The sequence below is a fragment of the Leopardus geoffroyi genome, chromosome A3 (assembly GCF_018350155.1).
Source record: "Leopardus geoffroyi isolate Oge1 chromosome A3, O.geoffroyi_Oge1_pat1.0, whole genome shotgun sequence".
Lineage (NCBI taxonomy): Eukaryota > Metazoa > Chordata > Mammalia > Carnivora > Felidae > Leopardus > Leopardus geoffroyi.
In genome coordinates, this window is record NC_059336.1 from 105,650,846 (window position 1) to 105,674,935 (window position 24,090).

At 41.7% G+C, this 24,090-nt stretch overlaps 1 protein-coding gene across 1 annotated transcript; it reads left to right on the plus strand.

Moving 5' to 3' along the window:
* Positions 1-1,358: 1,358 nt before the first annotated feature.
* Positions 1,359-23,002, plus strand: LOC123581184 (cytochrome c oxidase subunit 7A-related protein, mitochondrial). Its single transcript, XM_045447018.1, has 3 exons — positions 1,359-1,531; positions 20,935-21,066; positions 22,131-23,002. The coding sequence occupies exons 1-3, from the start codon at positions 1,460-1,462 to the stop codon at positions 22,269-22,271; spliced, it is 345 nt and encodes a 114-aa protein (XP_045302974.1). The 5' UTR covers positions 1,359-1,459; the 3' UTR covers positions 22,272-23,002.
* The last annotated feature ends 1,088 nt before the right edge of the window (positions 23,003-24,090 follow it).

Below are 24,090 nucleotides of genomic sequence, written 5' to 3' on the forward strand. Positions count from 1 at the left end.
CCTATTGTAAATAATGCTGCAATAAACGGGGCTGCATACGTATCTTTTCAAATTAGTGTTTTCATTTTCTTTGGGTAAATACTAGTGGAATTATTCAATCGTATGGTATTTCCATTTTTAATTTAAAAATATCTTATATTGAACTAAAGTGACTACTACTGGAACTTAAAATGGTAGTCCTAGATCTTCCAAGTTCAAGGTCCAAAATTTTCTTTTCTTTTTTAAAATTTATTTTTTTTTTTTTTTGAGAGAGAGAGAGAGAGAGAGGGAGGGAGAGAGAGAAAGAGAGACTGCAAGTGGGGGGGGGGCGGGCAGAGAGAGAGGGAGGGAGAGAGAATCCCAAGCAGCCTCTGTGCTGTCAGCACACAGCTGTATGGGTGGCTCCATCCCGGAACCATGAGATCATGACCTGAGCTGAAATCAAGATTTGGAGGCTTAACTGACTGAGCCACCAGATGCCCCTCAAGGATTTTTCAAGTATTTTCAAGTATTTTTAGTTTACTTTCCCTCTACTCCCCACCTCATTCATCTCAAAGGGCAGAGGCCTGAAAAAGGATGAATAACCAACCAATTCCCATAAAACTCAAGTAAGAGTAAAAACTAGTTCTGAGAAACTTTGCAAAATATACATCCTGGTGCTTGAAGTTTAGGTCACTAGGTATTTCTTCTGCACAAAGCACAAGAGGTTATCTTTATATTATTGGGGCGAAACCCCTAACAGCCAGCCCTCTGTACTACAAAGCTTTCAGCAAAAGATTCCACATTTTCTTATTTGCTCCCCCACTCCCAGGCTGCGGGAGAAGCCCGGCGGACGGGTTCATACTCCGACTGAGTGAGAGCTGGGCGCTTCACCAGGTGACCAAAGGAAGGAAGTAAAGAAATAAGACTGAGCAAATTAAGTTTGGTAAATGAAGAGAAGCCTTCAAACCAAGAACCAAGTGGCAGCCCCTCAACACTAGCTCTCCCCGCCCCTCCCACCCAAACCCCGCCCAGAGCCCGCCCAACCCCGCCCAGGGCCCGCCCAACCCCGCCCAGGGCCCGCCCCACTCAACCCCGCCCAGGGCCTGCCCACTCAACCCTGGCGAGTCCGGTAGCCTCCATCCTGGTTTCGTGGGGCGCTTGCGCATTTTTAAGGCGTCTTGGCACTGCCCGAATCTAAATGTGGGTAAGGGGCAGGGAACTTCGTGGTTTCTACAGATCCCCCTCCGGCGGCTTTCTGCACTCTCCAAGAGCTTGTTTTTTTGTTTTTTTGTTTTTGCCTTTCTTGGTCATGAGACTCCGGCTTCCTCTTCCCTGATATACTGAAGCGGGCATGTTATAAATTAGGCGATATCCGGGCAGCCCGTCTCCTGGCGCAGGGTCCTTGGGCTGAAGCTTAAGGCGTACGGCAGGGAAGGCAGGGTCCTTCTCTGAGGCAGTCGCGCAGGCACCGGCTGCGGGTAGCCGGTCACCGGGCGTCATGTATTACAAGTTTAGTGGCTTCACGCAGAAGTTGACTGGAACATGGGCTTCCGACGCTTACAGCCCTCAGGTACAGGTAGCTCCAGGCCCTCTCGGACAAAAGTGGCTGCCCGAGCCTCTGTGCCAGGCAGTCGTGGCGCCGGAACCGGGTGGGGTTTCTGCCTGCGGTTCGGTTTAGCTCGGCACCACCCCTCCCGGCGCCTGTCAACATCTTGCGGAGGCCATAAAGGCTCCTAATTCTGTAGCTGCTTCCCCGTCGGGGCTGGCCCGGGGCGGAAGTTGGGCCTGGCACTCAGCTGGGGTCAAGGTGACCTCCGAGGTCGCTGCTTCTGGGTCTTCGGGGTGGCTTGTGGGGTCGGCGTGGCCCAGAATGCGACCCCGAAGTTCGGCTTTGTCGTTTTTAAGGAGGTCTCGCTTTTGGTCTCCTCGGTGCTCCATTGCTTACCCCACCCCGTGTAGCCCAAAAGCCTCATCAAAGCATGAGATTGGAGAGCTGGGATGACAGCACCGAGGGAAGCCATAGGGGCAGGAGAGGCTGTAGGATCAGAATTAAGAGACCTAATGGGTTCTTTCAAATGTCCAGGTGAGCCTGGGCAGTTACGTGTAACGACCTTAACGTTTCCCAACCGTGAAATGGTTGATGGCCGTTATTTGAGTCTAAAAAGTATTCCAATTTCATTCACATTTTGCCAGTTGAAGTTTGTCTCAGTGGTAGACTTTTTTTTTTTTTTTTTAAGTTTACTTATTTATTTTGAGAGAGAGCGCGGGCAGAGAGGGAGAGAGAATCCCAGGTAGGCTCCATACCATCAGCACAGAGCCCAAATGGGGGCTCCAGTTCACAAGTGTGAGATATCACCTGGGCTGAAATCAAGAGCTTAACCGACTGAACCACCCAGGTCCCCCTTCGGTTGTAGACTCTTAATATGAGCTAACATCGTGGCTTTGATGCCTTGATTTTATGGCCTTTCCCAGGATTACTTTATCGTGAGCTTAGTTTCATCTAGGGCAGCTTTGCTACAGGTTAAATGAAATGACTGGCAGTCTTTGGCAGGTGGTTGGTACTTGATAAGTGGTAGCTATTCTCCAGAAGTTGAGTGTTAGATACCATCATATTCCTTATCCTCATGGAGTAGTGTGGGAACGGTTCGTGAAATACGCAGTTGGAAAACGACGGGAATGGTAAGGATCCTAGGTGGGGTGTAAAGAATGCTCTATTATGTTACTTCCTCCTTTTTCTGGGGGACACAGCGGCTTGTCTAAGTGGGGAAGGTGTTTAAGAGTAATTTCAGTCTAAGATTGGATGTGCTGTTAATGTTAACTAGGGTAGAGAGGGGAAAAAGGGCAAGTTTTGGAGGGAGTGTGGGGTTCGGGAGGAAGGGTCCAGGTTTATAAATGTTGACCATTTGATGATGTCATGTTTGGTACCAGCTGGATTTATGAATATGAAGTTTAATAGAGCTGGGTGTCTTCAGCCCGTAATTGGTAGAATCTGTGGTGGGGAGGGGATCATCCAGAGAGCATATAAGGAAGAAAGGTGGGAAGATGATTAGGCTACAGAAATGCGAAGCGGAGGGTAGAGGAGGAAAATTTATGAAAAGAACAAACCAGGTGGGGCGCCTGCGTGGCTCAGTCGGTTCAGTGTCCGACTTCGGCTCAGATCGTAGTCTTGAGGTTCAAGAGCTCAAGCCCAGCATTGGGCTCTGTGCTGACAGCTGGGAGCCTGGAGCCTGCTTCAGATTCTGTCTCCCTCTCTCTCTGCCCCTCCCCTGCTCGTGCTCTCTCTCTAAAAAATAAACATTTTGAAAAAAACAAACCAAGATTAGAAGGGAAATCATCCTGGTGGTGTCACTGACTGCCAAATTGGGTCAAAGAAAGATCAAAGGAGGTCAAAGAAGGAATTGTCCATAGGGATTTATTTATTTTGTAGGTTACAGGGGAATAGCCATTTCTATCATATTTGTTTCAAAAGACGTAGTTTTCACGCACTCATCTTAAATGTTACAGTGTAATGAGTTTTGACAAATGCATACACTGTAACCTCCAGCCCTGTTAACATATAGGACATTCCATCACCCTTAGGAAGTTCCCTTCCTTATTCAGACTTTTATAAATAGTTTTGCATGTTTCTGAATTTCAGGGAAGTGGAACCACATGCTACTCTTTTATAAGGTTTTTTTGTCCTTCCATACTTTTTTTTGGTTTATTTTTGAGAGAGTGATAAAGTACGAGCAGGGGAGGGGCAGAGAGAGGGAGACTGAGAATCCAAGCAGGTTCCAAGCTCTGAGCTGTCAGCACAGAGCCCGATGTAGGGCTTGAACTCATGACGTGAGACTATGACCTGAGCCGAAGTTGGATGCTTAACCAACAGTCACCCAGGTGCCCCAGCATATATTGAAATTAGCTCTCAGAGATTACCCTGAAATTAGCAGAGATTTTTACTCTGAAATGCATGTGGTACAGATAGGGCCTTCAGATTTTTAGCACCTCTTAAATTGTGTTTCTCTTGAGAATTTAAACTTCTTAGTCACTTAAGGATTTCCTTTTTTTCCCCCTGGATCTGTTTTTATTTATTTATTTTTAGAGCGTGAGCAAGTGGAGGAGAGGGGCAGAAGGAGAGAGTGAGAGAGAATGTCCCAAGCAGGCTTCATGCTTCTTAGTCACTTAAGGATTTCCTTTTTTTTTAAATCAGTTTTTTAAATTTTTTATTTGTTTTTATTAAAAATTTTTTTTTGATGTTTATTTTCGACAGAGTGCGAACAGGGGAGGGGCGGAGAAAGAGGGAGACAGGATCTGAAGATGAGCTGTCAGCACAGAGCCTGATGCGGGGGCTCGAACTCAAGAATTGTGAGATCATGACTTGAGCCGAAGTTGGACACTCAACTGACTGAGCCACCCAGGCGCCCCCTATTGATTGATTGATTGATTGATTGATTGAAGAGAGCGCGAGCAAGGGCGAGGAGAAGATGGAGACAGAGGGAGAGAGAAAATACCCCAAGCAGGCTCCCCGCTATTTGCGGAGCCCTATGCGGGCTTATCCCAGGTTTCTGGGAACATGACCTGCGCGGAAATCAAGAGCTCTTTGACTGAACCACCCAGGTGCCCAAGGATTTCTTAAGCCATGTTGAAAGAAGTGATACTGTGTAGACTTTATCTATGGATTTCAGAGTGCTTGTGACAGGCACACACCCCACCCCCACCCCCAAACCAGGTGTTCTGGCTTTGGTAATTAGGAGTACTTTAGTTTTTCCTTTCCTGGAAACGTTAACAATGTAAAATGTATATGTTTGTAACTCTCAGTATTACCTAAAGTGAATAAGCTAACATGCATTGAATAACGTGGAATAGAAAGGCTAGTTTGCTACAATGGTACAGGTAGATCAATTTGATAAGTAATTGTATTTTCCAGTGGTTGATAGAAAAGTATTTTCCTTTTTGTGTCCTATGTCAAAATAAATTGAGGCTAATAAACACGGAAAGATGCTCAACATCATTAGTCATTAGGGAAATACAAATCAAAACTACAGTGAGATACCACTTCACACCTGCTAAAATCAGAAGACAGACAACAGGTGTTAGTGAGGATGGCGAAACAGGACCCCTACCGTATTGCTGGTGGGAATGTAAAATGATTCAGCTGTAGCAGGATTCTCCCACAGGGGTGGTGATACCAAGGCTTTTCTTTCCAGGAAGCAACTTTATTCTTGCCGACACTGCTCAGTTGGGTTTGTACTCAGCACTGAGCCCTGAATGCCACGTGGCATAGTTTTTTAAGACGTTTTTTACTTCTTTGTCTCCCATATATGGTGACACACAAACATGTAGTTTGATTAAGTGGTCGCCTGTTAACAAGGTCGTGAGGGATGTTGTCATTTGTGCGTATAGGTCAGGTTGCCTTGAGGTTTTTTTCTTTCCTTAGGGAGGGGACCCTACCACACAGCCACTTTGGAAACAGTCCAGTAGTTTCTTAAAAAGTGAACATTTTGGGGTGCCTGGGTGGTTCATTCATTTAAGTGTCCGACTTTGGCTCAGGTCATGATCTTGCAGTCCATGGGTTCGAGCCCCGTGTCGGGCTGTGTGCTGACAACTCAGCCTGGAGCCTGCCTCAGATTCTATGTCTCTCTCTCTTTCTCTCTCTGCCCCTCCTCCGCTTGTGTGCACACTCACTCTCTCTCAAAAATAAATAAACGTTAAAAATCAAAAAAAAGAAAAAAGAAACGTGTTTACCTTATGACCCAACAGTTCTTCTAATTAAGAGGGCAGGATGACCTTCTAGGTAAAGGGACTTGTGGGAGTGATGGGGTGGGGGCTGCTGCAGGGGAATCACTGAGTAGTAAGTTTAGCTGTGGTAGGTGGAGATAGGTCATGAAGGGTCTAGGATGGTAGGACTTAATTTTGTGAGAAACAAATAGGAATTTGCAAAGCAGTTTGATGCAGAAAGTTGTGGTAGAGTCTTATCCAGAGGTTGGAACAAGGACATTCTTCTTACCTTTAGTTGCATGAAGGTTTATGATGGAGGAACAAGTATCATAACCAGAGCTGTGCTTCGAAAAGTTAGTCTACTGGGAGAGAGCAGTGCTAGGGATGCCTCTTATACCCATAGAATAGTTCAGGGTCTTCTGAGTGGGAAAAGGAGAAACAGACGTCTGGGAGATAAGGACTTAGTGACTGATGAGGGAGATTGTGGAAATGAGAAAGGAGGACTCTGAGATGACAGTAATGAGAGGAGGGTGGTGCTGTCCTTAAAAACAGGGGGCTCCTGAATAGATTTGTGAGAAACTGGGTGAATTTAGGACTTGCAGAGTGTGACGTGTCTGGGAAACATGGAGGTGGTGATATCTAGCTGGCAGTTAGGAACAACTTGAGTCACTGCAGATTGAAACTTGATTCTTCTATCAGTTAAAAAAAATTTTAAATATTTGTTTTTGAGAGAAAGAGCACGAGCAGGAGAGGAGCAGAAAGAGAGGGAGACAGAGTCCGAAACAGGGTCCAGGCTCTGAGCTGTCATTACAGAGCCCGATGCGGGGCTCAAACTCAGACTGTGAGATCATGACTTGAGCTGAAGTCAGACGCTTAGCTGACTGAGCCGCCCAGGTGCCCCTAAAAATTAAAAAGAAAAATTGGGTAATTCTCTTATTTCTTCTCTTTCTCAAACCTAAAAGAGCAAAAGGGAAACTTGGGCCAGTCAACTTCAGGGGGAAAAAAATCAAGCGTACGTCTCTAAAAATTTGGAGCAAGTGGTAGGGGCCCTTGGATGCCTCGTTTGGTGGAGCTGGCTCTCTTGGATCTTGGGGTTGTGAGTTTCAGTCTGTGTTGAGTGTAGAGATTACTTAAAAATAAAATCTTAAAAAAAATTATTTTGGAGCAATTAAACTAAGGAGAATTCAACTGCTAAGTGGTTGTGGTTGAATGGTTTTAACTGTAGGGGTAGTGATTGTGTAAATAGCTAAGAGATTTGCTATTAAAAAGCAAAACCGGGGCGCCTGGGTGGCTCCGTCAGTTGAGTGTCCGACTTTGGTTTGGGTCATGATCTCATGGTTTGTGAGTTCGAGCCCTGCGTCAGGCTCTGTGCTGACAGCTCAGAGCCTGGAACCTGCTTCGGATTCTGTGTCTCCCTCTCTCTGCCCATCCTCTGCTTGTGCTCTCTCTCTCTCTCTCCAAAAATAAACATTAAAAAAAAAATAAAAAAAAAAAAACAGCAAAACCTGTGATTTCCATTTGGTCTACAGTCCACTATTTTAAGAACAGCATTCATTCACTAGTTTTCTTCTTCGTGGGAGGTATGGGAGGCTCTGCCATCAAGTGCTGATTTGGTTTACATGACTTTGGTTCTGAAATACTCAAGTCTACATTGTTGTGAAGCTATAGCTTATTTATACTTGCAACAAATATTTATTGAATGTGCTTTTTGCTTTTTTAAGTCTAGGAAAGTAAGAGCAGTGAACAAAACCTGCCCTCATGGGGCTTCCATTGCAGTCGGGGAGACACAGTAAACAAAGTAAAATACAATATGCTAGGTGCTGATAAGTGCTGTGGAGAAAGAGGGTAAGTGGGAGGACATGCAGTTTAAAAGGGTGGTGAGGGAATGTCTCACTGAGAAGGTGACATATGGGCAAAGACCTGAAGGAGGTGAGGGTGCCAGCCACGTGGATACCTAGAGAAGAGCATTGTAGGTAGAGGGAACAATGCCTGATGCCTGGGAGATTTAAGGGGCTTGTCTAGTGGGCTGGGGTGGAGAGGGGATGATGTTGGTGGCGGGGTGGTGGGGTTTGAAGGGTGCATCTCACGTGGCCCTGGAAGCCATTGTAGTAATTTTGGGTTTAGCTCAGTGAGATAGGACGCTTTGGGAGAGGTTTGAGCTGAGTAGTGATCTCTCCAATCACTGGTTGCTGCTTTAAGAGTAGAATGCAGGGTAGCAAGTGTGGAAATGGAAGGAGGGTGAGCAGTTAAGAGGGTGTCATAAAGATCCAGGGGTTTGGGGGCACCTGGGTGGCTCTGTTGGTTGAGCCTTCGAGGCTTGACACCGGCTCAGGTCATAATCTCCCTCTTTCTCTGCTCCTCCCTTGATCTTGTTCTCTGTAAACTTAAAAAAAAAAAAAAAAGAAAAAAAATCCAGGGGCTTGGACCAGAGTATGCATTGGTGGAGATGGGTGAGACGTCAGATTCTGAATAGATTTTGAAGGTAGAGCCATAAGGATTTACAGTGTGTGTGCAGAATTAAGAATGATTCCAAGGATTTGGGCCAGAAAACCTGTAACTATGCTGTTGTCAGTTTTCAGATGGGGAGGCTCCTAATTCTATATTGGGACAGCTGCAACCCTGGAAGAGGCATGCATGAAGGGATTTACTTTCCTGTAAATACAGCTTCTTGGTTAATTAAGTCCACTCTTGAGAACCCCAGTGTCAGTCTTGTCCAGCTGCCTTGAAACATTGGAAACATTGACTGCTCTTAAATTGTTAGGAGGTTTAATGACAGATAGATGAATGTCCATTCCTTTTATTGGTGGGGCCAGGACAGTTGAATTATTGATTGTATGGTATAATAAAATTGTGTAGGTTTGAATCCCACCTTCCTAATGGAATCTCTGAGCTTTGTTTTAATCATCTGTATCTTGGGCTGATAATACCTTATTTACAGGGTTGATGTGAAGAATATTCATGAAGGTTTTGTAGCATTCTGAGGATGTAGAATTTTATGATGTTAAAATATGCATATGAAGAAAGATTGGAGGAGAATATACAATTCATAATGGTTGATGGGATAAGGTAATGGGATTATAGGTAATTTTAAAATTCTATATTCCAAACTTTTACAGTATTCTAAATGGAAATACGGAATTATTTAAAACCATTCAGATGGTTGATACTCCTGTTTTCAGATATTGTTCAACAGCTGCTGTAGTTCTGAATCACTTGATGGGTGAACAAACACTGAGCAATTAGGTATAATCCTTTCTAAAAATGCTCCACATTAGTCCTGTCAAAACAAGAATTTAATTTCAAACCATTTTTGGAGATGCTTGGTATAAAGGATTTTTCAATTTTTGCATTCAAGGAGAAATCCTTAGAGGAGAAAATACAGAGCTCACATGTTAAAATTTTCAGTTCAAAGAGCGATCCTTTTTTGCCTTCTTATCTCAGTAGTTAGGGCCTCTCTTCCCATCTCTGAATCCTTGTGAGTCTGAGTGTATTATATTACTAAATTTAGACTAGTGGCTTACTCAGCAAACTTTACATGAATTATTGCTTTTAAGCAGTGGTTGAGAGGGGCAGTGGGGGCAGGTAGTGGAATACTTAAAAACCCAAGTCTTTCAGGGGCGCCTGGGTGGCTCAGTTGGTTAAGCATCTAACTTCAACTCAGGTCATGATCTCACAGTTCATGAGTTCGAGCCCCACATTAGGCTCTGTGCTGACAGCTGAGAGCCTGGAGCCTGCTTCTGAATCTGTGACTGACTGACTCTCTCTCTGTCTCTCTCTGCCCCTCCTCCACTCACACTCGCACGCACGTGCGCGTGCTTGCTCACTCTGTCTCTCTCTCTCTCTCTCTCTCTCTCTCTCTCAATAAATAAATAAATGTTAAAAAAGAAAATTAAAAAGCAGAAAACAAACCAAGTCTCTGGACTTTAGAGAGGCCTGAATTTTGGCACTAAACTCCATCTTTTTTGCAACATGCTCTTAGGCAAGTTGCCCTCTCTGATCTAGTTTTCTCCTTTATAAAATAGAAACAGTAACATCTTGGTAGGTTTTGCTGGCAGGATTAAATGAGATGATGCTGTGAAATGCTTGACAGGATGCTGGGTGTATAACAAGGGCTCAGTAGATAATTAGTGGCTGTTATTCCATAACATTAATGTCCATAATGGCAGAGATCGTATCTGTCTTCTTCATCGTGTATTTTCACTAAGTGTTCAGTAATATGTGCTGAGTGAGTGAATGCAGTGCAGATAATTCCCATTTGTGTGACTATGTCAAAGAAATAGAAACCAAGTTTACTTTTGGAGGGGGGAGTTTAATTGAAGTGTAGTTGATTTACAATATTAGTTTTAGGTGTATACAACGTAGTGATTTCACAATTATATACATTACAAAGTGCTCACTACAGTAAGTGTACTTACTACCTGTCACCTTACAAAGCGATTATGGCATTATTGACTATACTGTAGTTTTCATCTTCCTGGCATGTATTTTATAACTGGATATTTGTACCTCTTTATTTCCTTCACCTCTTTCATTCTCTTGATCTCCCTCCCCTCTGGCAACCACCAGTTTGTTCTTTGTATTTGTGGGTCTGTGTATATTTTTTGTTTATTTTTTAGATTCCACACTTAAGTAGAATAATAATGGTATTTGTTTTTTTCTGCCTGACTTATTTCACTTAGAGTACCCTCATTCCTATCCAGGTTGTTGGCCAATGGCAAGATCTCATTTTTATGGCTGAATATTATTCCAAATCTTCTTTATCCATTCATCTATTAGTGGACACTTAAGTTGTTTTTGTATTTTGGCTATTGTAAATAATACTGCAGTAAACATAGGGGTGCACTTATCTTTTAGAACTGACATTTTTGTTTTCTTCGAGTCAATACCCAGAAGCAGAATTACTGGTTTGTATGGTATTTGTATTTTTAATTTTTTGAGGAACCTGCATTACTGTTTTCCATAATGGGTGTACCAGTCTGTATTTCCATCAACAGTGGATGAGGTTTGTTTTTTCTTTTTTTTTTTTTTTTTTTTTTTTCAACGTTTATTTATTTTTGGGACAGAGAGAGACAGAGCATGAACGGGGGAGGGGCAGAGAGAGAGGGAGACACAGAATCGGAAACAGGCTCCAGGCTCTGAGCCATCAGCCCAGAGCCCGATGCGGGGCTCGAACTCACGGACCGCGAGATCGTGACCTGGCTGAAGTCGGACGCTTAACCGACTGCGCCACCCAGGCGCCCCAGAGGTTTGTTTTTTCTTTACATCCTTGCCAGCACTTGTTGTTTCTTGTCTTTTTGATACTTGCCATTCTAAGTGGTGTGAGGTGATATCTCACTGTGGTTTTGATTTGTATTTCCCTGATAATTAGTGATACTGAACAACTTTTTATGTGTCTGTTGGCCGTCTGTAAGTCGTCTTTGGAAAATGTGTGTTCCAGGTCTTCTGTACTTTTTTTGGTATTGAGTTGTATAAGTTCTTTATGTATTTTAGATATTAACCCCTTACTGGATGTATCATTTGCACAGATCTTCTCCCATTCAGTAGGTTGCCTTTTTGTTTTGTTGGTTTCCTTCACTGTGCAAAAAGGTTTTTAGTTTGACGTAGTCCCAATTTATTTTTGCTTTTTTTTTTTAATGTTTATTTATTTTTGACATAGAGACACACACACATAGAGCATGAGCGGGAGAGGGGCAGAGAGGGAGGGAGACACAGAATCCGAAGCAGGCTTCAGGCTCTGAGCTGTCAGCACAGAGCCCAATGTGGGGCTCGAACTCACAGACCGCGAGATCATGACCTGAGCCAAAGTTGGACGCTCAACTGTCTGAGCCACCCAGGCGCCCCTAAAGACTGGTGCCACATCTGTCAGGCAGTGTTGACAGACTTATCAAAAATGATATTTCCACTCTGCTTAATAGTTCTCTGCTTCTTTCTGTCTCATGGTAGTTCCTCAAGGGCTTTGACAATCAGCAGAGGCAAGAAGGTCCCACTTTAATCTGGGTTTATCTATTTGGAATAGTGAGTTTCGCTGTAATCCCTAGATCCTTCCAATCACCAGTTGCCTTGGCTATGTCATCACCAACCTTTTTTGGAGTCAGACTCAGGCAGCTGATTTTGTGGGTCAGGGCAGACATGGCATCAACTTTCCCACCGGTGCACCTCCATATATGACTTTGATCTCATTATGGTTGAACTTAGGTGGCCTGGTGAAGGTGGCTGGATGAACCCAGATTTGGGGTGACCAAAAACAGTTGCACCTTCACCTTCTCCGCCAAAAGTCAAAAGCATTTTTTTTTTTTTTTTTTTTTTTTAAGTAAGCTCTAGGGGCACCTGGGTGGCTCAGTTGGTTAAGTGTCCAGCTTCAGCTCAGGTCATGATCTCACAGTTCATGGGTTTGAGCTGCACATCGTGCTCTGTGCTGACAGCTCAGAGCCCAGAGCTTGCTTTGGATTCTGTATCTCCCTCTCTCTTTGCCCCTCCCCTGCTCGTGCTCTGTCTCTCTCTGAAAAATAAACATTAAAAAAATAAATACAATAAAGTAAGCTCTACACCCAGTGTAGGGCTTGAACTCATGACCCTAGAATCTAGAGTCACGTGCTGTGCCACTGAGCCAGTCAGGTGCCCCCAGTTTCATTCTTTTGCATGTAGCTGTCCAGTTTTAATAACACTAATGAAGAGACTTTCATTTCCCCATTGTATATTTTTGTCTCCTTTGTTGTAGGGTTGACCATATAAGTGTCAGTGTTGTATTTCTGGGCTCTGTATTCTGTTCTGTTGATCTGTGTTTTAGTGCCAGTACCATACTGTTTTGATTACTGTAGCTTTTAGTATATCTTGAAATTTGCGATTGTGATAACTTTAGCTTTGTTCTTTCTCAAGATTGCTTTGGCTATTTGGGATCTTTTGTGATTCCATACAAATTTTAGGGTTATTCTAGGTCTGTGAAAAATCTTACTGGTATTTTGATAGGGATTGCATTGAATATGTAGGTTGCTTTGGGTTATGTGGGCATTGTAACAGTATGAATTCTTCCAATTAATGAGCCTGGTATATTTTTCCATTTATGTGTGTCTTCAATTTCTTTCATTACTGTCTTAATAGTTTTTGAAGTGCAGGTCTTTCACCTCCTTGGTTAAATTTATTCCTTAGATATTTTATTCTTTTTGATGCAGTTGTAATTGGGATTGTTTCCTTAATCTCTCTGCTTCTTCATTGTTAGTAGATATCAAAATGCCACAGGTTTCTTTAATTTTGTATCTTGCAACTTTACAGGTATTGTAATAGTTTTTTGGTTGAGCCTTTAGGGTTTTCTTTTCCTTTTTCTTTTTCTTTTTTAATTTTTTTATTTTTTAGAGAGAGAACATGAACAGGAGAGAGGGACAGAGGGAGAGAATCTTAAGCAGGGCTCAATCTCACACCCTGGGATCATGACTTGAGCTGAAATCGTGAGTCAGACACTCAGCTGACTGAGCCATCCAGGTGCCCCTAGGGTTTTTCTTATGTCAGCTGCAAATAGTGAAAGTTTTTACTTTTCTCTTACCAATTAGGATATGTTTTATTTCTTTTTCTTGTTTGATTACTGTGGCTAAGACTTCCAATACTGTGTTGAATAAAAGTGAAAATGGACATCCTTGTCTTGTTCGTGATCTTAGAGAAAAAGCTTTCACTTTTCACCATTGAGTATGATGTTAGCTGTGGATTTGTTATATATGGTCTTTATTATGTTGAGGTATGTTCCCTCTAAACCCACTTTGTTGAGAGTTTTTATCATGAATGGGTCCGATGTTTTGTCCGATGTTTTTTCTCATCTGTTGAGGTGATAATGTGATTTTTATCCTTCATTTTGTTAATGTTGTGTATCACTTTGATTTGTGATTATGAAACCAATCTTGCATCCTGGAGTAAATCCCACTTGATCGTGGTGAATGATCTTTTTAATGTATTGTTGAATTTAGTTTGCTAATTTTGTTGAGTATTTTTTGCATCTGTATTCATCAGAGATACTGGACTGTTAGATATATCTATATATCTCTCTCTATATCTATATACATAAAATTTGTATTGTCTTTGGTTTTGTTATCAGGGTAATGCTCGCTTTGTAGAATGAATTTGGAAGAGTTTTTTGGAATCATTTGAGAAAGATAAGTGTTAACTCTCTTTTTTCTTACTATTTTTTTATTTAAAAAAAATTTTAACATTTACTTTTAAGAGACAGTGACAGAGGCATAGAGAGAGGGAGAAATAGAATCTGAAACAGGATCCAGGCTCTGAGCTGTCAGCATAGAGCCTGACATGGGGTTTGAACTCGTGAATCGCGAGACCATGACCTGTTAAAGTCAGATGCTTCACTGACTGAGCCACCCAGGTGCCCCTCTTATTATTTTTTTTTAATGTTTATTTTATTTTTGAGAGAAAGAGAAACAGAGTGTGAGCAGGGGAGGGGCAGAGAGAGAGAGGGAGACACAGAATCTGAAGCAGGCTGCAGGCTCTGAGCTGTCAGCACAGAACCTGACGCAGGGCCCGAACTCACGAACTGAGAGATCATGACCTGAGCCAAAATCGGATGCTTAACCGACTGAGCCACCCAGGTGCCCCTTAACTCTTCTTTAAATGTTTAGTAGAATTTGCTTGTGAAGCATGTGGTCCTGGGCTTTTCTTTCTTGGGAGGTTTTTTTTTTTATTACAGATTCACTTTCACTGCTAATAATTGGTCTGCTCAGGTTTTCTATTTCTTCCTGATTGAGTCTTGGAAGAATTGCATGTTTGTAGGAATTTATCCATTTCTTCTAAGTTGTCCAGCTTGTTGGCATATAATTTTCATAATAGTCTCTTATAATCCTTTGTATTTCTGTGGTGTCAGTTGTAACTTCTATTTGTGATTTTTGAGTTCTCTTTTTCTCGGTAAGTCTGGCTAAAGGTTTATCAATTTTGTTTATCTTTTTGCAGAATTAGCTCTTAGTTTCATTGATCTTTTTTTAGTCCCCATTTCACTTATTTCTACTATTCGTCTGTGTTTAGCTTCGTTCTACTATAATTGTTATTTTCTTTTTTCTACTAACTTTGGTCTTTGTTCTTTTTCTGGTTCCTTTAGGTGTAAAGTTAAGATTGAGATATTTCTTGTTTCTTGAAGTGGACCTTCATTGCTATAAACTTCCCTCTTAGAACTGCTTTTGTTGTATCCCAGAGATTTTGAACATTGTTTCCATTTTCATTTCTCCATGGATTTTTAAATTTCCCTTTTGATTTCTTCTTTGACCCATGGGTTGTTTAGGAGCATGTTGTTTAGCCTCCATATGTTTTTGTTTTTTTTCCATTTTTTTCCCTGTAATTGATTTCTGGTTTCATACTGTTGTGATTGGAGAAGATGCTCTGTCTTATTAAATTAATTGAGACTTGTTTTGTGGCCTAATATGTAATCTGTCCTGGAGAATGTTCCACATACACTTGAAAAGAATGTATATTCTGCTGTTTTGGGATGGAATATTCTATATATATCTGCTAGGTCTGTCTGGTTTAATGTTGTTCAAAGCCATATTGATTTTTATGTCTGGATGCTTTATCCATTGATGTAAGCAATTATCCATTGATGGGTTGTTAAAGTCCCCTGCTGTTATTGTGTTACTGTCAATTTCCCCCTTTGTGCCTATTACTATTTGCTCTGTATATGGTGCCCCTGTGTTGGGTGCATGGATAGATATTTACAGTTGTTACATCGTCTTGTTGGATTAATCCCTTTATATAATGCCCTTCTTTGTCTCTTATTAGAATTTTTGTTTTACAATTTTTTTAATGTTAATTTATTTTTGAGAGAGAGAGCTCTCACATGGGTGGGGAAGGGGCAGAGAGAGAGGGAGACACAGAATCTGAAGCAGGCTCCAGGTTCTGAGCTGTCAGCACAAACACCAATGTGAGGCTCGAATTCACTAACTACACGATCTTAGCCTGAGCTCAAGTTGGACAGTTAACCATCTGAGCCACCCAGGTGCCCCTTTACTGTCTTTGTTTTAAATTCTACTTTGTCTGACATAAGTTTGCTATCCCAGCTTTCTTTTTGCTTCCATTTGTGTGGGGAATATATATATTTTTTATATCCCTTAACTTTCAGTTTGTATGTGTCTTTAGGACTGAAAGAGCCTCTGGTACGCAGCATATAGATGGGTCTTGTTTTTCATTCATTGAGTCACCTTGTCTTTTGATTGGAGTATTTAGACCATTTACATTTAAAGTAGTAATTGCCAGGTTTATGCTTATTGCTGTTGTGTCAATTGTGTTCTTATTGTTTTTGTAGGTTTTCTGTTTCTTCTACTTGCTTCTCTTGTAATTGATGACTTTAGTGTTTTACTTGGATTCCTTTCTTTTTATTCTTTTTGGATTTTTATAGGTGTATGGTTAGCATGAGGTTCATATATAACATCCTAAGTATATAGCAGTCTATATTAAGTTGATGGTTGCTTAAGTTCAAACACATTCTAAAAGCACTACATAATAAACCCTCCCCCATGTTTTATGTGTATAATGTCATATTTTACATCTTTTTATCTTGTGACTATCAGTGAATTAAAAAAATTTTTCTTTAATGTTTATTTTTGAGATATAGAGACAGAGTGTGAGCAGGGGAGGGGCAGAGAGAGAGAGGGAGACACAGAATCTGAAGCAGGCTCCAGGCTCTGAGCTGTCAGCACAGAGCCTGACGTGGGGCTCGAACCCATGAACGGTGAGATTGAGCTGAACCCATGACCTGAGCTGAAGTCGGACGCTTAACTGACTGAGCCACACAGGCATCCCAATGAATTTTTTATTAATACTTATTTATTTTGAGAGAGAACACAAGCAGGAGGAGGAGAGGGGCAGAGAGAGGTAGAGAGAGAATCCCAAGCAGCCTTCATGCTGTCAGTGCAGAGCCTGACATGGGGCTTGATTCCACGAGTTGTGAGATCATGACCCGAGCCAAAATCAAGAGTTGGACACTTAACCCGCTGAGCCCCTCAGGCACCCCTCAGCAAATTTTTTAGATGTAATTGATTTTACTACTCTTGTCTTTGAACTTTCATACCAGTTTTATAAGTGATTGATTTACTACCTTTATTATGTTTGTTTTTACCAGTGAAGTTTTTTTCCTTTCATAATTTTCTTTTAGTTGTGGCCTTTTCTTTTCCACTTAAAGTCCCTTTAACATTTCTTCTAAGGTTAGTTAAGTGGTGATGAACTTCTTTAACTTTTGTCTGGGAAACTCTTATTTGTCCTTCAGTTCTGAATGATAATCTGGTCAGGTAGAGCATTCTTGGTTATAGGGTTTTTCCTTTCAGTCAATGCTTTGCATATATTGTGCCACTCCTTTCTGGTCTGCACTGATTTTGCTGGAAAATCAGCTGATAGCCTTTATGGGGTTTTCTTTGTACATAATTAGTTGCTTATCTCTTGCTCCTTTTAAGATTCTGTCTTTAATTTTTGACATTTTGTTGTTATTGTGTCTTGGTACGGACCTTCCTGGGTTCATCTTGTTTGGGACTTTCTCTCCTTCCTGAACCTAGATGTCTGCTTTTCCCAGGTTAGAGAAGTTTTCAGCTGTTATTTCTTTAAATAACTTTTCTGCCCCTTTCTCTCTTTTCCTTCCAGGACCCCTATAATGTGAATATTAGTACAGTTGACATTGTCATATGGGTCCCTTTAACCTATCCACATTTTTTTCTTTTATTTTTTAATGTTTCTATTTTTGAGAGAGAGTGTGAGCGGGGGAGGGGAAGGGGCAGAGAGAGAGAGAGAGAGAGAGAGAGAGAGAGAACACAGAATCTGAAGCAGCCTCCAGGCTGAGCTGTCAGCATAGAGCCAGATGTTGGACTTGAACTCGTGAACCATGAGATCATGACCTGAGCTGAAGTCAGGTGCTCAACCTACTGAGCCACCCAGGTGCCCCATCCTCATTTTTTCTTATTCTTTCCTTTTGCCGTTCAGCTTGGGTGCTTTCTGTTACTTTGTCTTCCAGATTGTTGATCTGCTTATCTGTATCTTCTAATCTGCTGATTCTTTCTACTGGTTTTGCATTTCAGTTACTGTATTTTTCAACACTGATTGGTTCTTTCCTAGTTCTTCTTTGAGTTCTCTTAAACTCTTTCTCAATTCCGGTGAGCATCTTTATGACCATTGCTTTGAACTCTTTATCAGGTAGATTGCTTATCTCCATTTTTTTGGGTTCTTTTTCTGAAGTTTTGTTCTTTTCTTTGGAATGTATTCTTTTTTCTCATTTTGTTTGACGGTCTATGTTTGTTTCTATGAATTAGGTGAAACAGTTACCTTCTCCAGTCTTAAAGGGGTAGCTTTGTGTAGGAATGTGCCTTGTATAGACTGTGTGTGCCTGGTGGCTTTGTTTGGCTACAGCTGTAGTGGGCATGGGCTGAGGGCACATTCACAGGGCACATTCCCTGTGGGATGGTGGGAGCGCTCTCTGCCTTGGGCCTCTCCCTAGTGGGATGGCTGAAAGAGCCTCTGGTAGGGCAGGTATGGGTTGGGGTGCTCTGCGTAGGAAGTACCCTGGCTGGCTGGCTGGAGCTGAAGCAGATGCAGGCCCGGGGTGTCCCAGGGTGCTTCTCGCCTGGGCCACCTTAGTGAGATAGCTAGGGCTGTAGTTGGTGCAGGCTGGGGTAGCCTTGGTGGGACCGTTGGAAGTGAGGCAGGTGCATGTGGTGGGGGACACCTGCAGCTGGTGTGTGGGCTAGGGCCTGGGGCTAGAGGGTACAGGCTGGCTAGAGTGCCTGCTCCCATCTGCACTATCAAGGTAGAGGGGGGAACATAATGGTGCTTGCTAGCACCTTCTAACCAAAGAGAGTTCTAACAGTTCCCCTACCATTTAGTAGTTTGCTCTAGGGTTAATAAATGGGTTTCCTTCACTCACAGTCTATTTACTGTTTATACTGTTGTGTGTGTGCGGTTTTTTGTTTTTTGTTTTTTTTTTTTGCCATGGCTCAGGTTGGGTGAATCTGTGCAGGCCTATCTGTGCTATCCCTCCCTACTTCAGTTCCTCCTATCAGGGTGGGATTCCTGTTGTTACATTCCTGTTGTTACATTTCTGTTGTTAACACCCCCCTCCCCCCATCTCTGTCTCCAGCTGTTCTCTGTGTGGTCACGCTATCCTTTGTTGTGTGGAAGCTGTTGAATCAGCCTTCAGTTCTTATTCAGGAGGAATTGCTCTCTATGTAGGTGTAGATTTGGTGTGTTCCTGGGAGGAGGTGAGTCTTTCCATGCTGCCGTCTAGGACCGAAACCCAAGTTTGCTTTAATACTTTTTTGTTGCCCTGTTGATCCTAATGCTTACCTGTAGGAGTATCATTGAGGCTTTCAATAATATGATCTTTAGGTCTTGTCAGTTATAGGTAAATTTATATTTCTTTGAAGAGATCAAGAACCAGGGGTCTGACACCTATGTTAATTTGAGCAAAGGGTTTTTTTTCCTCCTTCATCTGTAAAACAGAAGAGGGTGGGCTTGAACTCTGCTTCCTAACTTTAAGTTTTTATTTTTTGTAGTTAGAATTTAATATAAAAGGATGTGTTTTATTGGTTTGTAACTCTAGCTCCTATCTTAATGTGCAGGTTATTTTGGAGAACCATCTTTATCTGTATTTGCCACTGTAGATTTACTCCATCAGATAGAAAACCAGAGTTTCCCTTGGGTTCCCTTTTTTTTTAAATAGCTTTATTGAAATATAATTCACATACCATACATTCACTCATTTAAAGTGTACAACTCAGTGTTTTAGTGTAACCATGTGCAACCATTACCGCATTAATTTTAGAGCATTTTCATGCCCTTGAGAAGAAACCTATAACCTGCGGTTATCACCCCCCTATTGCTTATTCCCCAGCCCTAAGCAGCTGCTTATCTACTTTCTGTTTTTCTAGGTTTTCTTGCTTTGGACTTTCATATGAATGGGATCATATAATCTGTGGTCTTTTGACTAGCTTCTTTTACTTGGCATAGCCTGTAACAGTACTTTGTTTTTCTTCCCCTTTAAGTTCTTTTTAAGCCTGTGGGTCCTTCTATCCATATGGCTCTGGGAGTTGCTAATAGCAAACCTGTGTTAACTCCCAAGTCTCATTCTGTTTATATTTATTGACTATAAATATTCAATGTTGGGGCGCCTGGGTGGCGCAGTCGGTTAAGCGTCCGACTTCAGCCAGGTCACGATCTCGCGGTCCGTGAGTTCGAGCCCCGCATCGGGCTCTGGGCTGATGGCTCAGAGCCTGGAGCCTGTTTCCGATTCTGTGTCTCCCTCTCTCTCTGCCCCTCCCCCGTTCATGCTCTGTCTCTCTCTGTCCCAAAAATAAATAAACGTTGAAAAAAAAAAATTAAAAAAAAAAATTTCAATGTTAAGCACGTATTTATTATCTCATGCTGTTTTTTCAGTGGTAGATGCTATTACTTTTGTATACGTGTCACAGATGAGAACATTGAAGTTTCCTTAAGTTTTATTATTTGTTTTTTAACTTATGGGTTTATTAATGCCGGAAATTTCAATTGCTCTAATTTTTTTTTCTGGTCCTGAAAGACAAGTCTCTTACCATTGCAGGCTCTTCCAGATTGGGCTTTTTCTTTACAGTGTGTCTGGAAAGTTTCTGAAGTCTACTCTGGGGTTAGAAATCCTGTGTTAGTACATCAGCTCACTCAGAGGAGAAAAGGGACAGCCAGGTCCCTTTTGAAATGTAGCCAAAAGTTCATACAGATTAAAAATGTTTTATTGAGGGGCACCTGGGTGGCAGAGTCAGTTAAGCATCTGACTTCAGCTCAGGTTATGATCTCACGGTTCTTGAGTTTGAGCCCTACATTGGGCTCTGTGCTGACAGCTCAGAGCCTGGAGCCAGCTTTGGGTTCTGTGTCTCCTTCCCTCTGCCCCTCCCCCATTCATTTTCTTTCTCTCTCGCTCGCTCTCGCTCTCAAAAATAAAAATCTTAAAAATGTTTTATTGATTTGATAGGAAGGTAGACATAATAGGTTTTCTGGAAGCTCAGATTGGGCTTTTGTGATTGTTTGCTTCTCTCTCCCTCACCTCAAACCCCCATCTTAATGGCAGGGAATTCTTGATGGGGTTTGCTGTGGGAAAGTGTTTTGTTAAAAGTTTAAGGACTTTAAATCTTAAAATTAAAGGCCTTGTAATGCAAACTTGGAGAGCCTTTCCTTCCCTCTTGTGTGGTTGAATGACTGCCTCCATGATTCCAGATAGCCTGCTTGTTGAAGGTTGTTCATATGCCCAGACATGCTTTCAACTTGACATTTTCCTTTTTCTTACAGGGATTAAGGCCTGTGGTTTCCACAGAAGCACCGCCTATTATATTTGCCACACCCACCAAACTGAGTTCTGATTTTACTGCATATGATTATGCTGGGAAGAACAAAGTTCCTGAGCTGCAGAAGCTTTTCCAGGTGAGAGAAAACACTAGAGGAGACACTAGAGAATGACTTGTTATTTTGGCAATGAGTTTTCTTCTAATTGTTTTTGCTTGCTTGATATTAAAATTCACTGAGCTGTTAGAAGAGGCTCTCTTGGGTTTGCTGATCAACAGAGAGCAGCCGGAATTGGATTTCAGAATATTATTAATGTTAATCTACATACAGATAATTGAGAGGTCAGTGGCCCGGCTGCATATCTGGTGCCGTGGGAGCGAGTGTTTGTTATTGCTGTTGCTAGAAGGTAGCTTCCCATATCCTCAGAAATATGTGCAGATTCAGGACTGGCTTGGGGATTTTTGGTCAGGTTAATCCCTTTTCTTTTTTTTTTAGGTTAATCCCTTTTTAATCTGATAAATAAGACTTGATTGGGCATTTGGAGTCTTGAGTTATAGTGGGGGAGGGAGTTTGGAGACTGTGCAAAATAACGGATTAAACATTTTATGGAGACTCTCTTTTTTAAAGGTTTTGTTATCTTTTTAAGTAGGCTCCAGGCCCAGGGTTTGAACTCACAACCCTGAGATTAAGAGTTACGTGCTCTACCAGCTGAGCCAGCCAGGTGCCCCTAGAGTCTTTTTCTTTTTAAACAAGGGTTTACCAGCTTAATGGAAAGAAACTGAATACAACATGACTTGAGCGTACTAACCGACCTGGTGTGCTCAGACATCACTGACTAATGATCAGAAGTCAAACTAAATGTGGAGCATGTCTTGTGCCTGCTGTCATTTAGCTGTGGGTTACTTTTGCCTTTAAAAGAAATTCACCAGTGCGACTGGCCTAGTTAAGCAATATATGATAAATTCCTTAGAAACTTGAAATTTGTTGCATGCAGGTTCCTGAGGCCCCATTTTGGAGAATGACTTTGGCCTTCCAAGCTTTAGCTGCGTATTTAAGAAAATGTACACCACTGTTGAGTCAGGATTGTAAGGGATTGGGGGTTTTTCCCCTGCAGTGTGTTGATGGCTTAGTTATGAAGACCTGTTAGCCTAAACTGTAAAGTCTTCTTATTAACCATGTCCTTGATAATCCTTGCTTTCCAGAAGTCCGACGGTGTGCCCATCCACCTGAAACGAGGCCTGCCTGACCAAATGTTGTACCGGACCACCATGGCGCTGACAGTGGGAGGGACCATCTACTGCCTGATTGCTCTCTACATGGCTTCGCAGCCCAAAAACAAATGAGTTAGGCTGCAGAGGACTGGTTTGCTTTTTGGCATAAACCCTTTGAATTTTCATTTTTCATTGTTGTGTAAACATTTTCTTTTTTACTTGAATGGTTTACTTAACATTTTCCCAGAAAAATAGATATTAAGGCCGTATTTTGGTTTGTTTATGAAATGCACATGGTCCATCAGAGCTCATTGGATAGTTAAGACTATTGTTTAAAGAAATGCTGCTGCTCTTTGAGCTCCTGATTTCCCTGGAGGTTCTGGATGAAGGTTGCACACAGGCTCATTAACAGCAGTCTGTGCGGAGATCCTTAGGGACTTATGGTGGTGTTTTTGAGCATGGGGTGCAGAAGCCTTTCTGGATTTGGATGTGACTGAGGAAGGAAGACAGAAGCCAAGGCCAGGAGCATGAAACAGGAGTTTGAGTTAGTAGACACCTTAGGGATTTTTCCTTCTGTGACAAAATGTTAAGAAAAATTATTTGTTGCCTGCCTCTATTCATCGGGCAGTTTGTTTCCAAGGGTTATTTGCCTCATCTCCGATCACTAGTGAAATTTTATTGTAATTGTTATGTATTTATTCCACCTTGGGAACAGAGAACACCTGTTTAGTGTTGCACTTTAGAGCAGTGTGTTTTATTAATGCAGCTGTGACACAGATTCTCCTTTACCTTTTCAAAATGTTATGGCTTTAAATTGTAATTTATTTTGAATGTGGAATAAATACATGAATGAAAAATATAAATTTTGAAGTTCTTTTGAATGACCTTTCAGAATACTTTCAGAAAACCAGAGGCATCTTAAACCTGAGTCTAATTTCTTTCTTTTTAATTGGGCACCAGATAATCTTTACAAAGTAGTTCCTCAAAGTCAAGTAATAGGCCAATGGCATATTGATGATTACCATATGGTTCCTTGTAAGAAACCGGCTTGCCCCTTCGTGAAATGTGCCTGTAATACACAGTTCTTTAGACATTAATTTCCTGTGCTGTCACAATTGGTAGATTTCACATACCCTATATTAATGCTGAGAAAAGGTGGGATTTTATTTTATAGAAAGTGGTAGTCTGTATTTTGCCATAGCAAAGAAGAGTGACCTTTTACTAAGGATAAAATAAACACTAGCATCCTCACTGGCTAGGAAGTCCTTATTTGCCTATACAAATCTAAATTGTATTCTTCTCTGGTATTTCCCCCAAGTTTTTAGTTTGAAAACTTTCAGACTACAGGAAGATTATAAAGAATAGTATGATATACACAGTATATCCTTCACTTAGCAATAATTGCCACCTTTGCCTTTTCTTGCTCTCTGACAAATGGTGGGCACACAATGAATGTACGTAAATACATTTGTTGTTTGCTGAATCATTTAAGATTAAGCCATGCAATTGTAATAGTTCAGCCATAATTCCTTTAGGCAGTGTCTCCTAAGAATAAGGACATTCTCCTTCATGATCATAACATAGTTGCCACACTCAGATTAACATTGATAACAATACTATTTAATATATATTCTATATTTAATTTTCCCAGGTATCACAATGATGTATCCTTTATAGTTGTGTTTTTAAAAATAACTTTATTGGGATATAATTCACATACCATACAATTCATCTATTTTTTTGTTTGTTTATTTCTGAGAGAGGGAACGCTTGAGCAGTGGAGGGGCAGAGAGAGAGGGAGACAGAATCTGAAACAGGCTCCAGGCTCTGAGCTGTTAACACAGATCCTGATGTGGGGCTCTAACCCACGAACCATGAGATCATGACCTGAGCCGAAGTCAGACGCTCAACCAACTGAGCCACCCAGGCGCCCCCAATTTACCTATTTAAA

Excerpts from the sequence above, each read along its gene's own strand:
- LOC123581184 (XM_045447018.1), top strand. The coding sequence starts at position 1,460 with ATGTATTACAAGTTTAGTGGCTTCACGCAGAAGTTGACTGGAACATGG. Across the intron at positions 1,532-20,934 it reads CCGACGCTTACAGCCCTCAG|GGATTAAGGCCTGTGGTTTC; the intron begins GTACAGGTAGCT and ends TTTTTCTTACAG. Across the intron at positions 21,067-22,130 it reads AGCTGCAGAAGCTTTTCCAG|AAGTCCGACGGTGTGCCCAT; the intron begins GTGAGAGAAAAC and ends CTTGCTTTCCAG.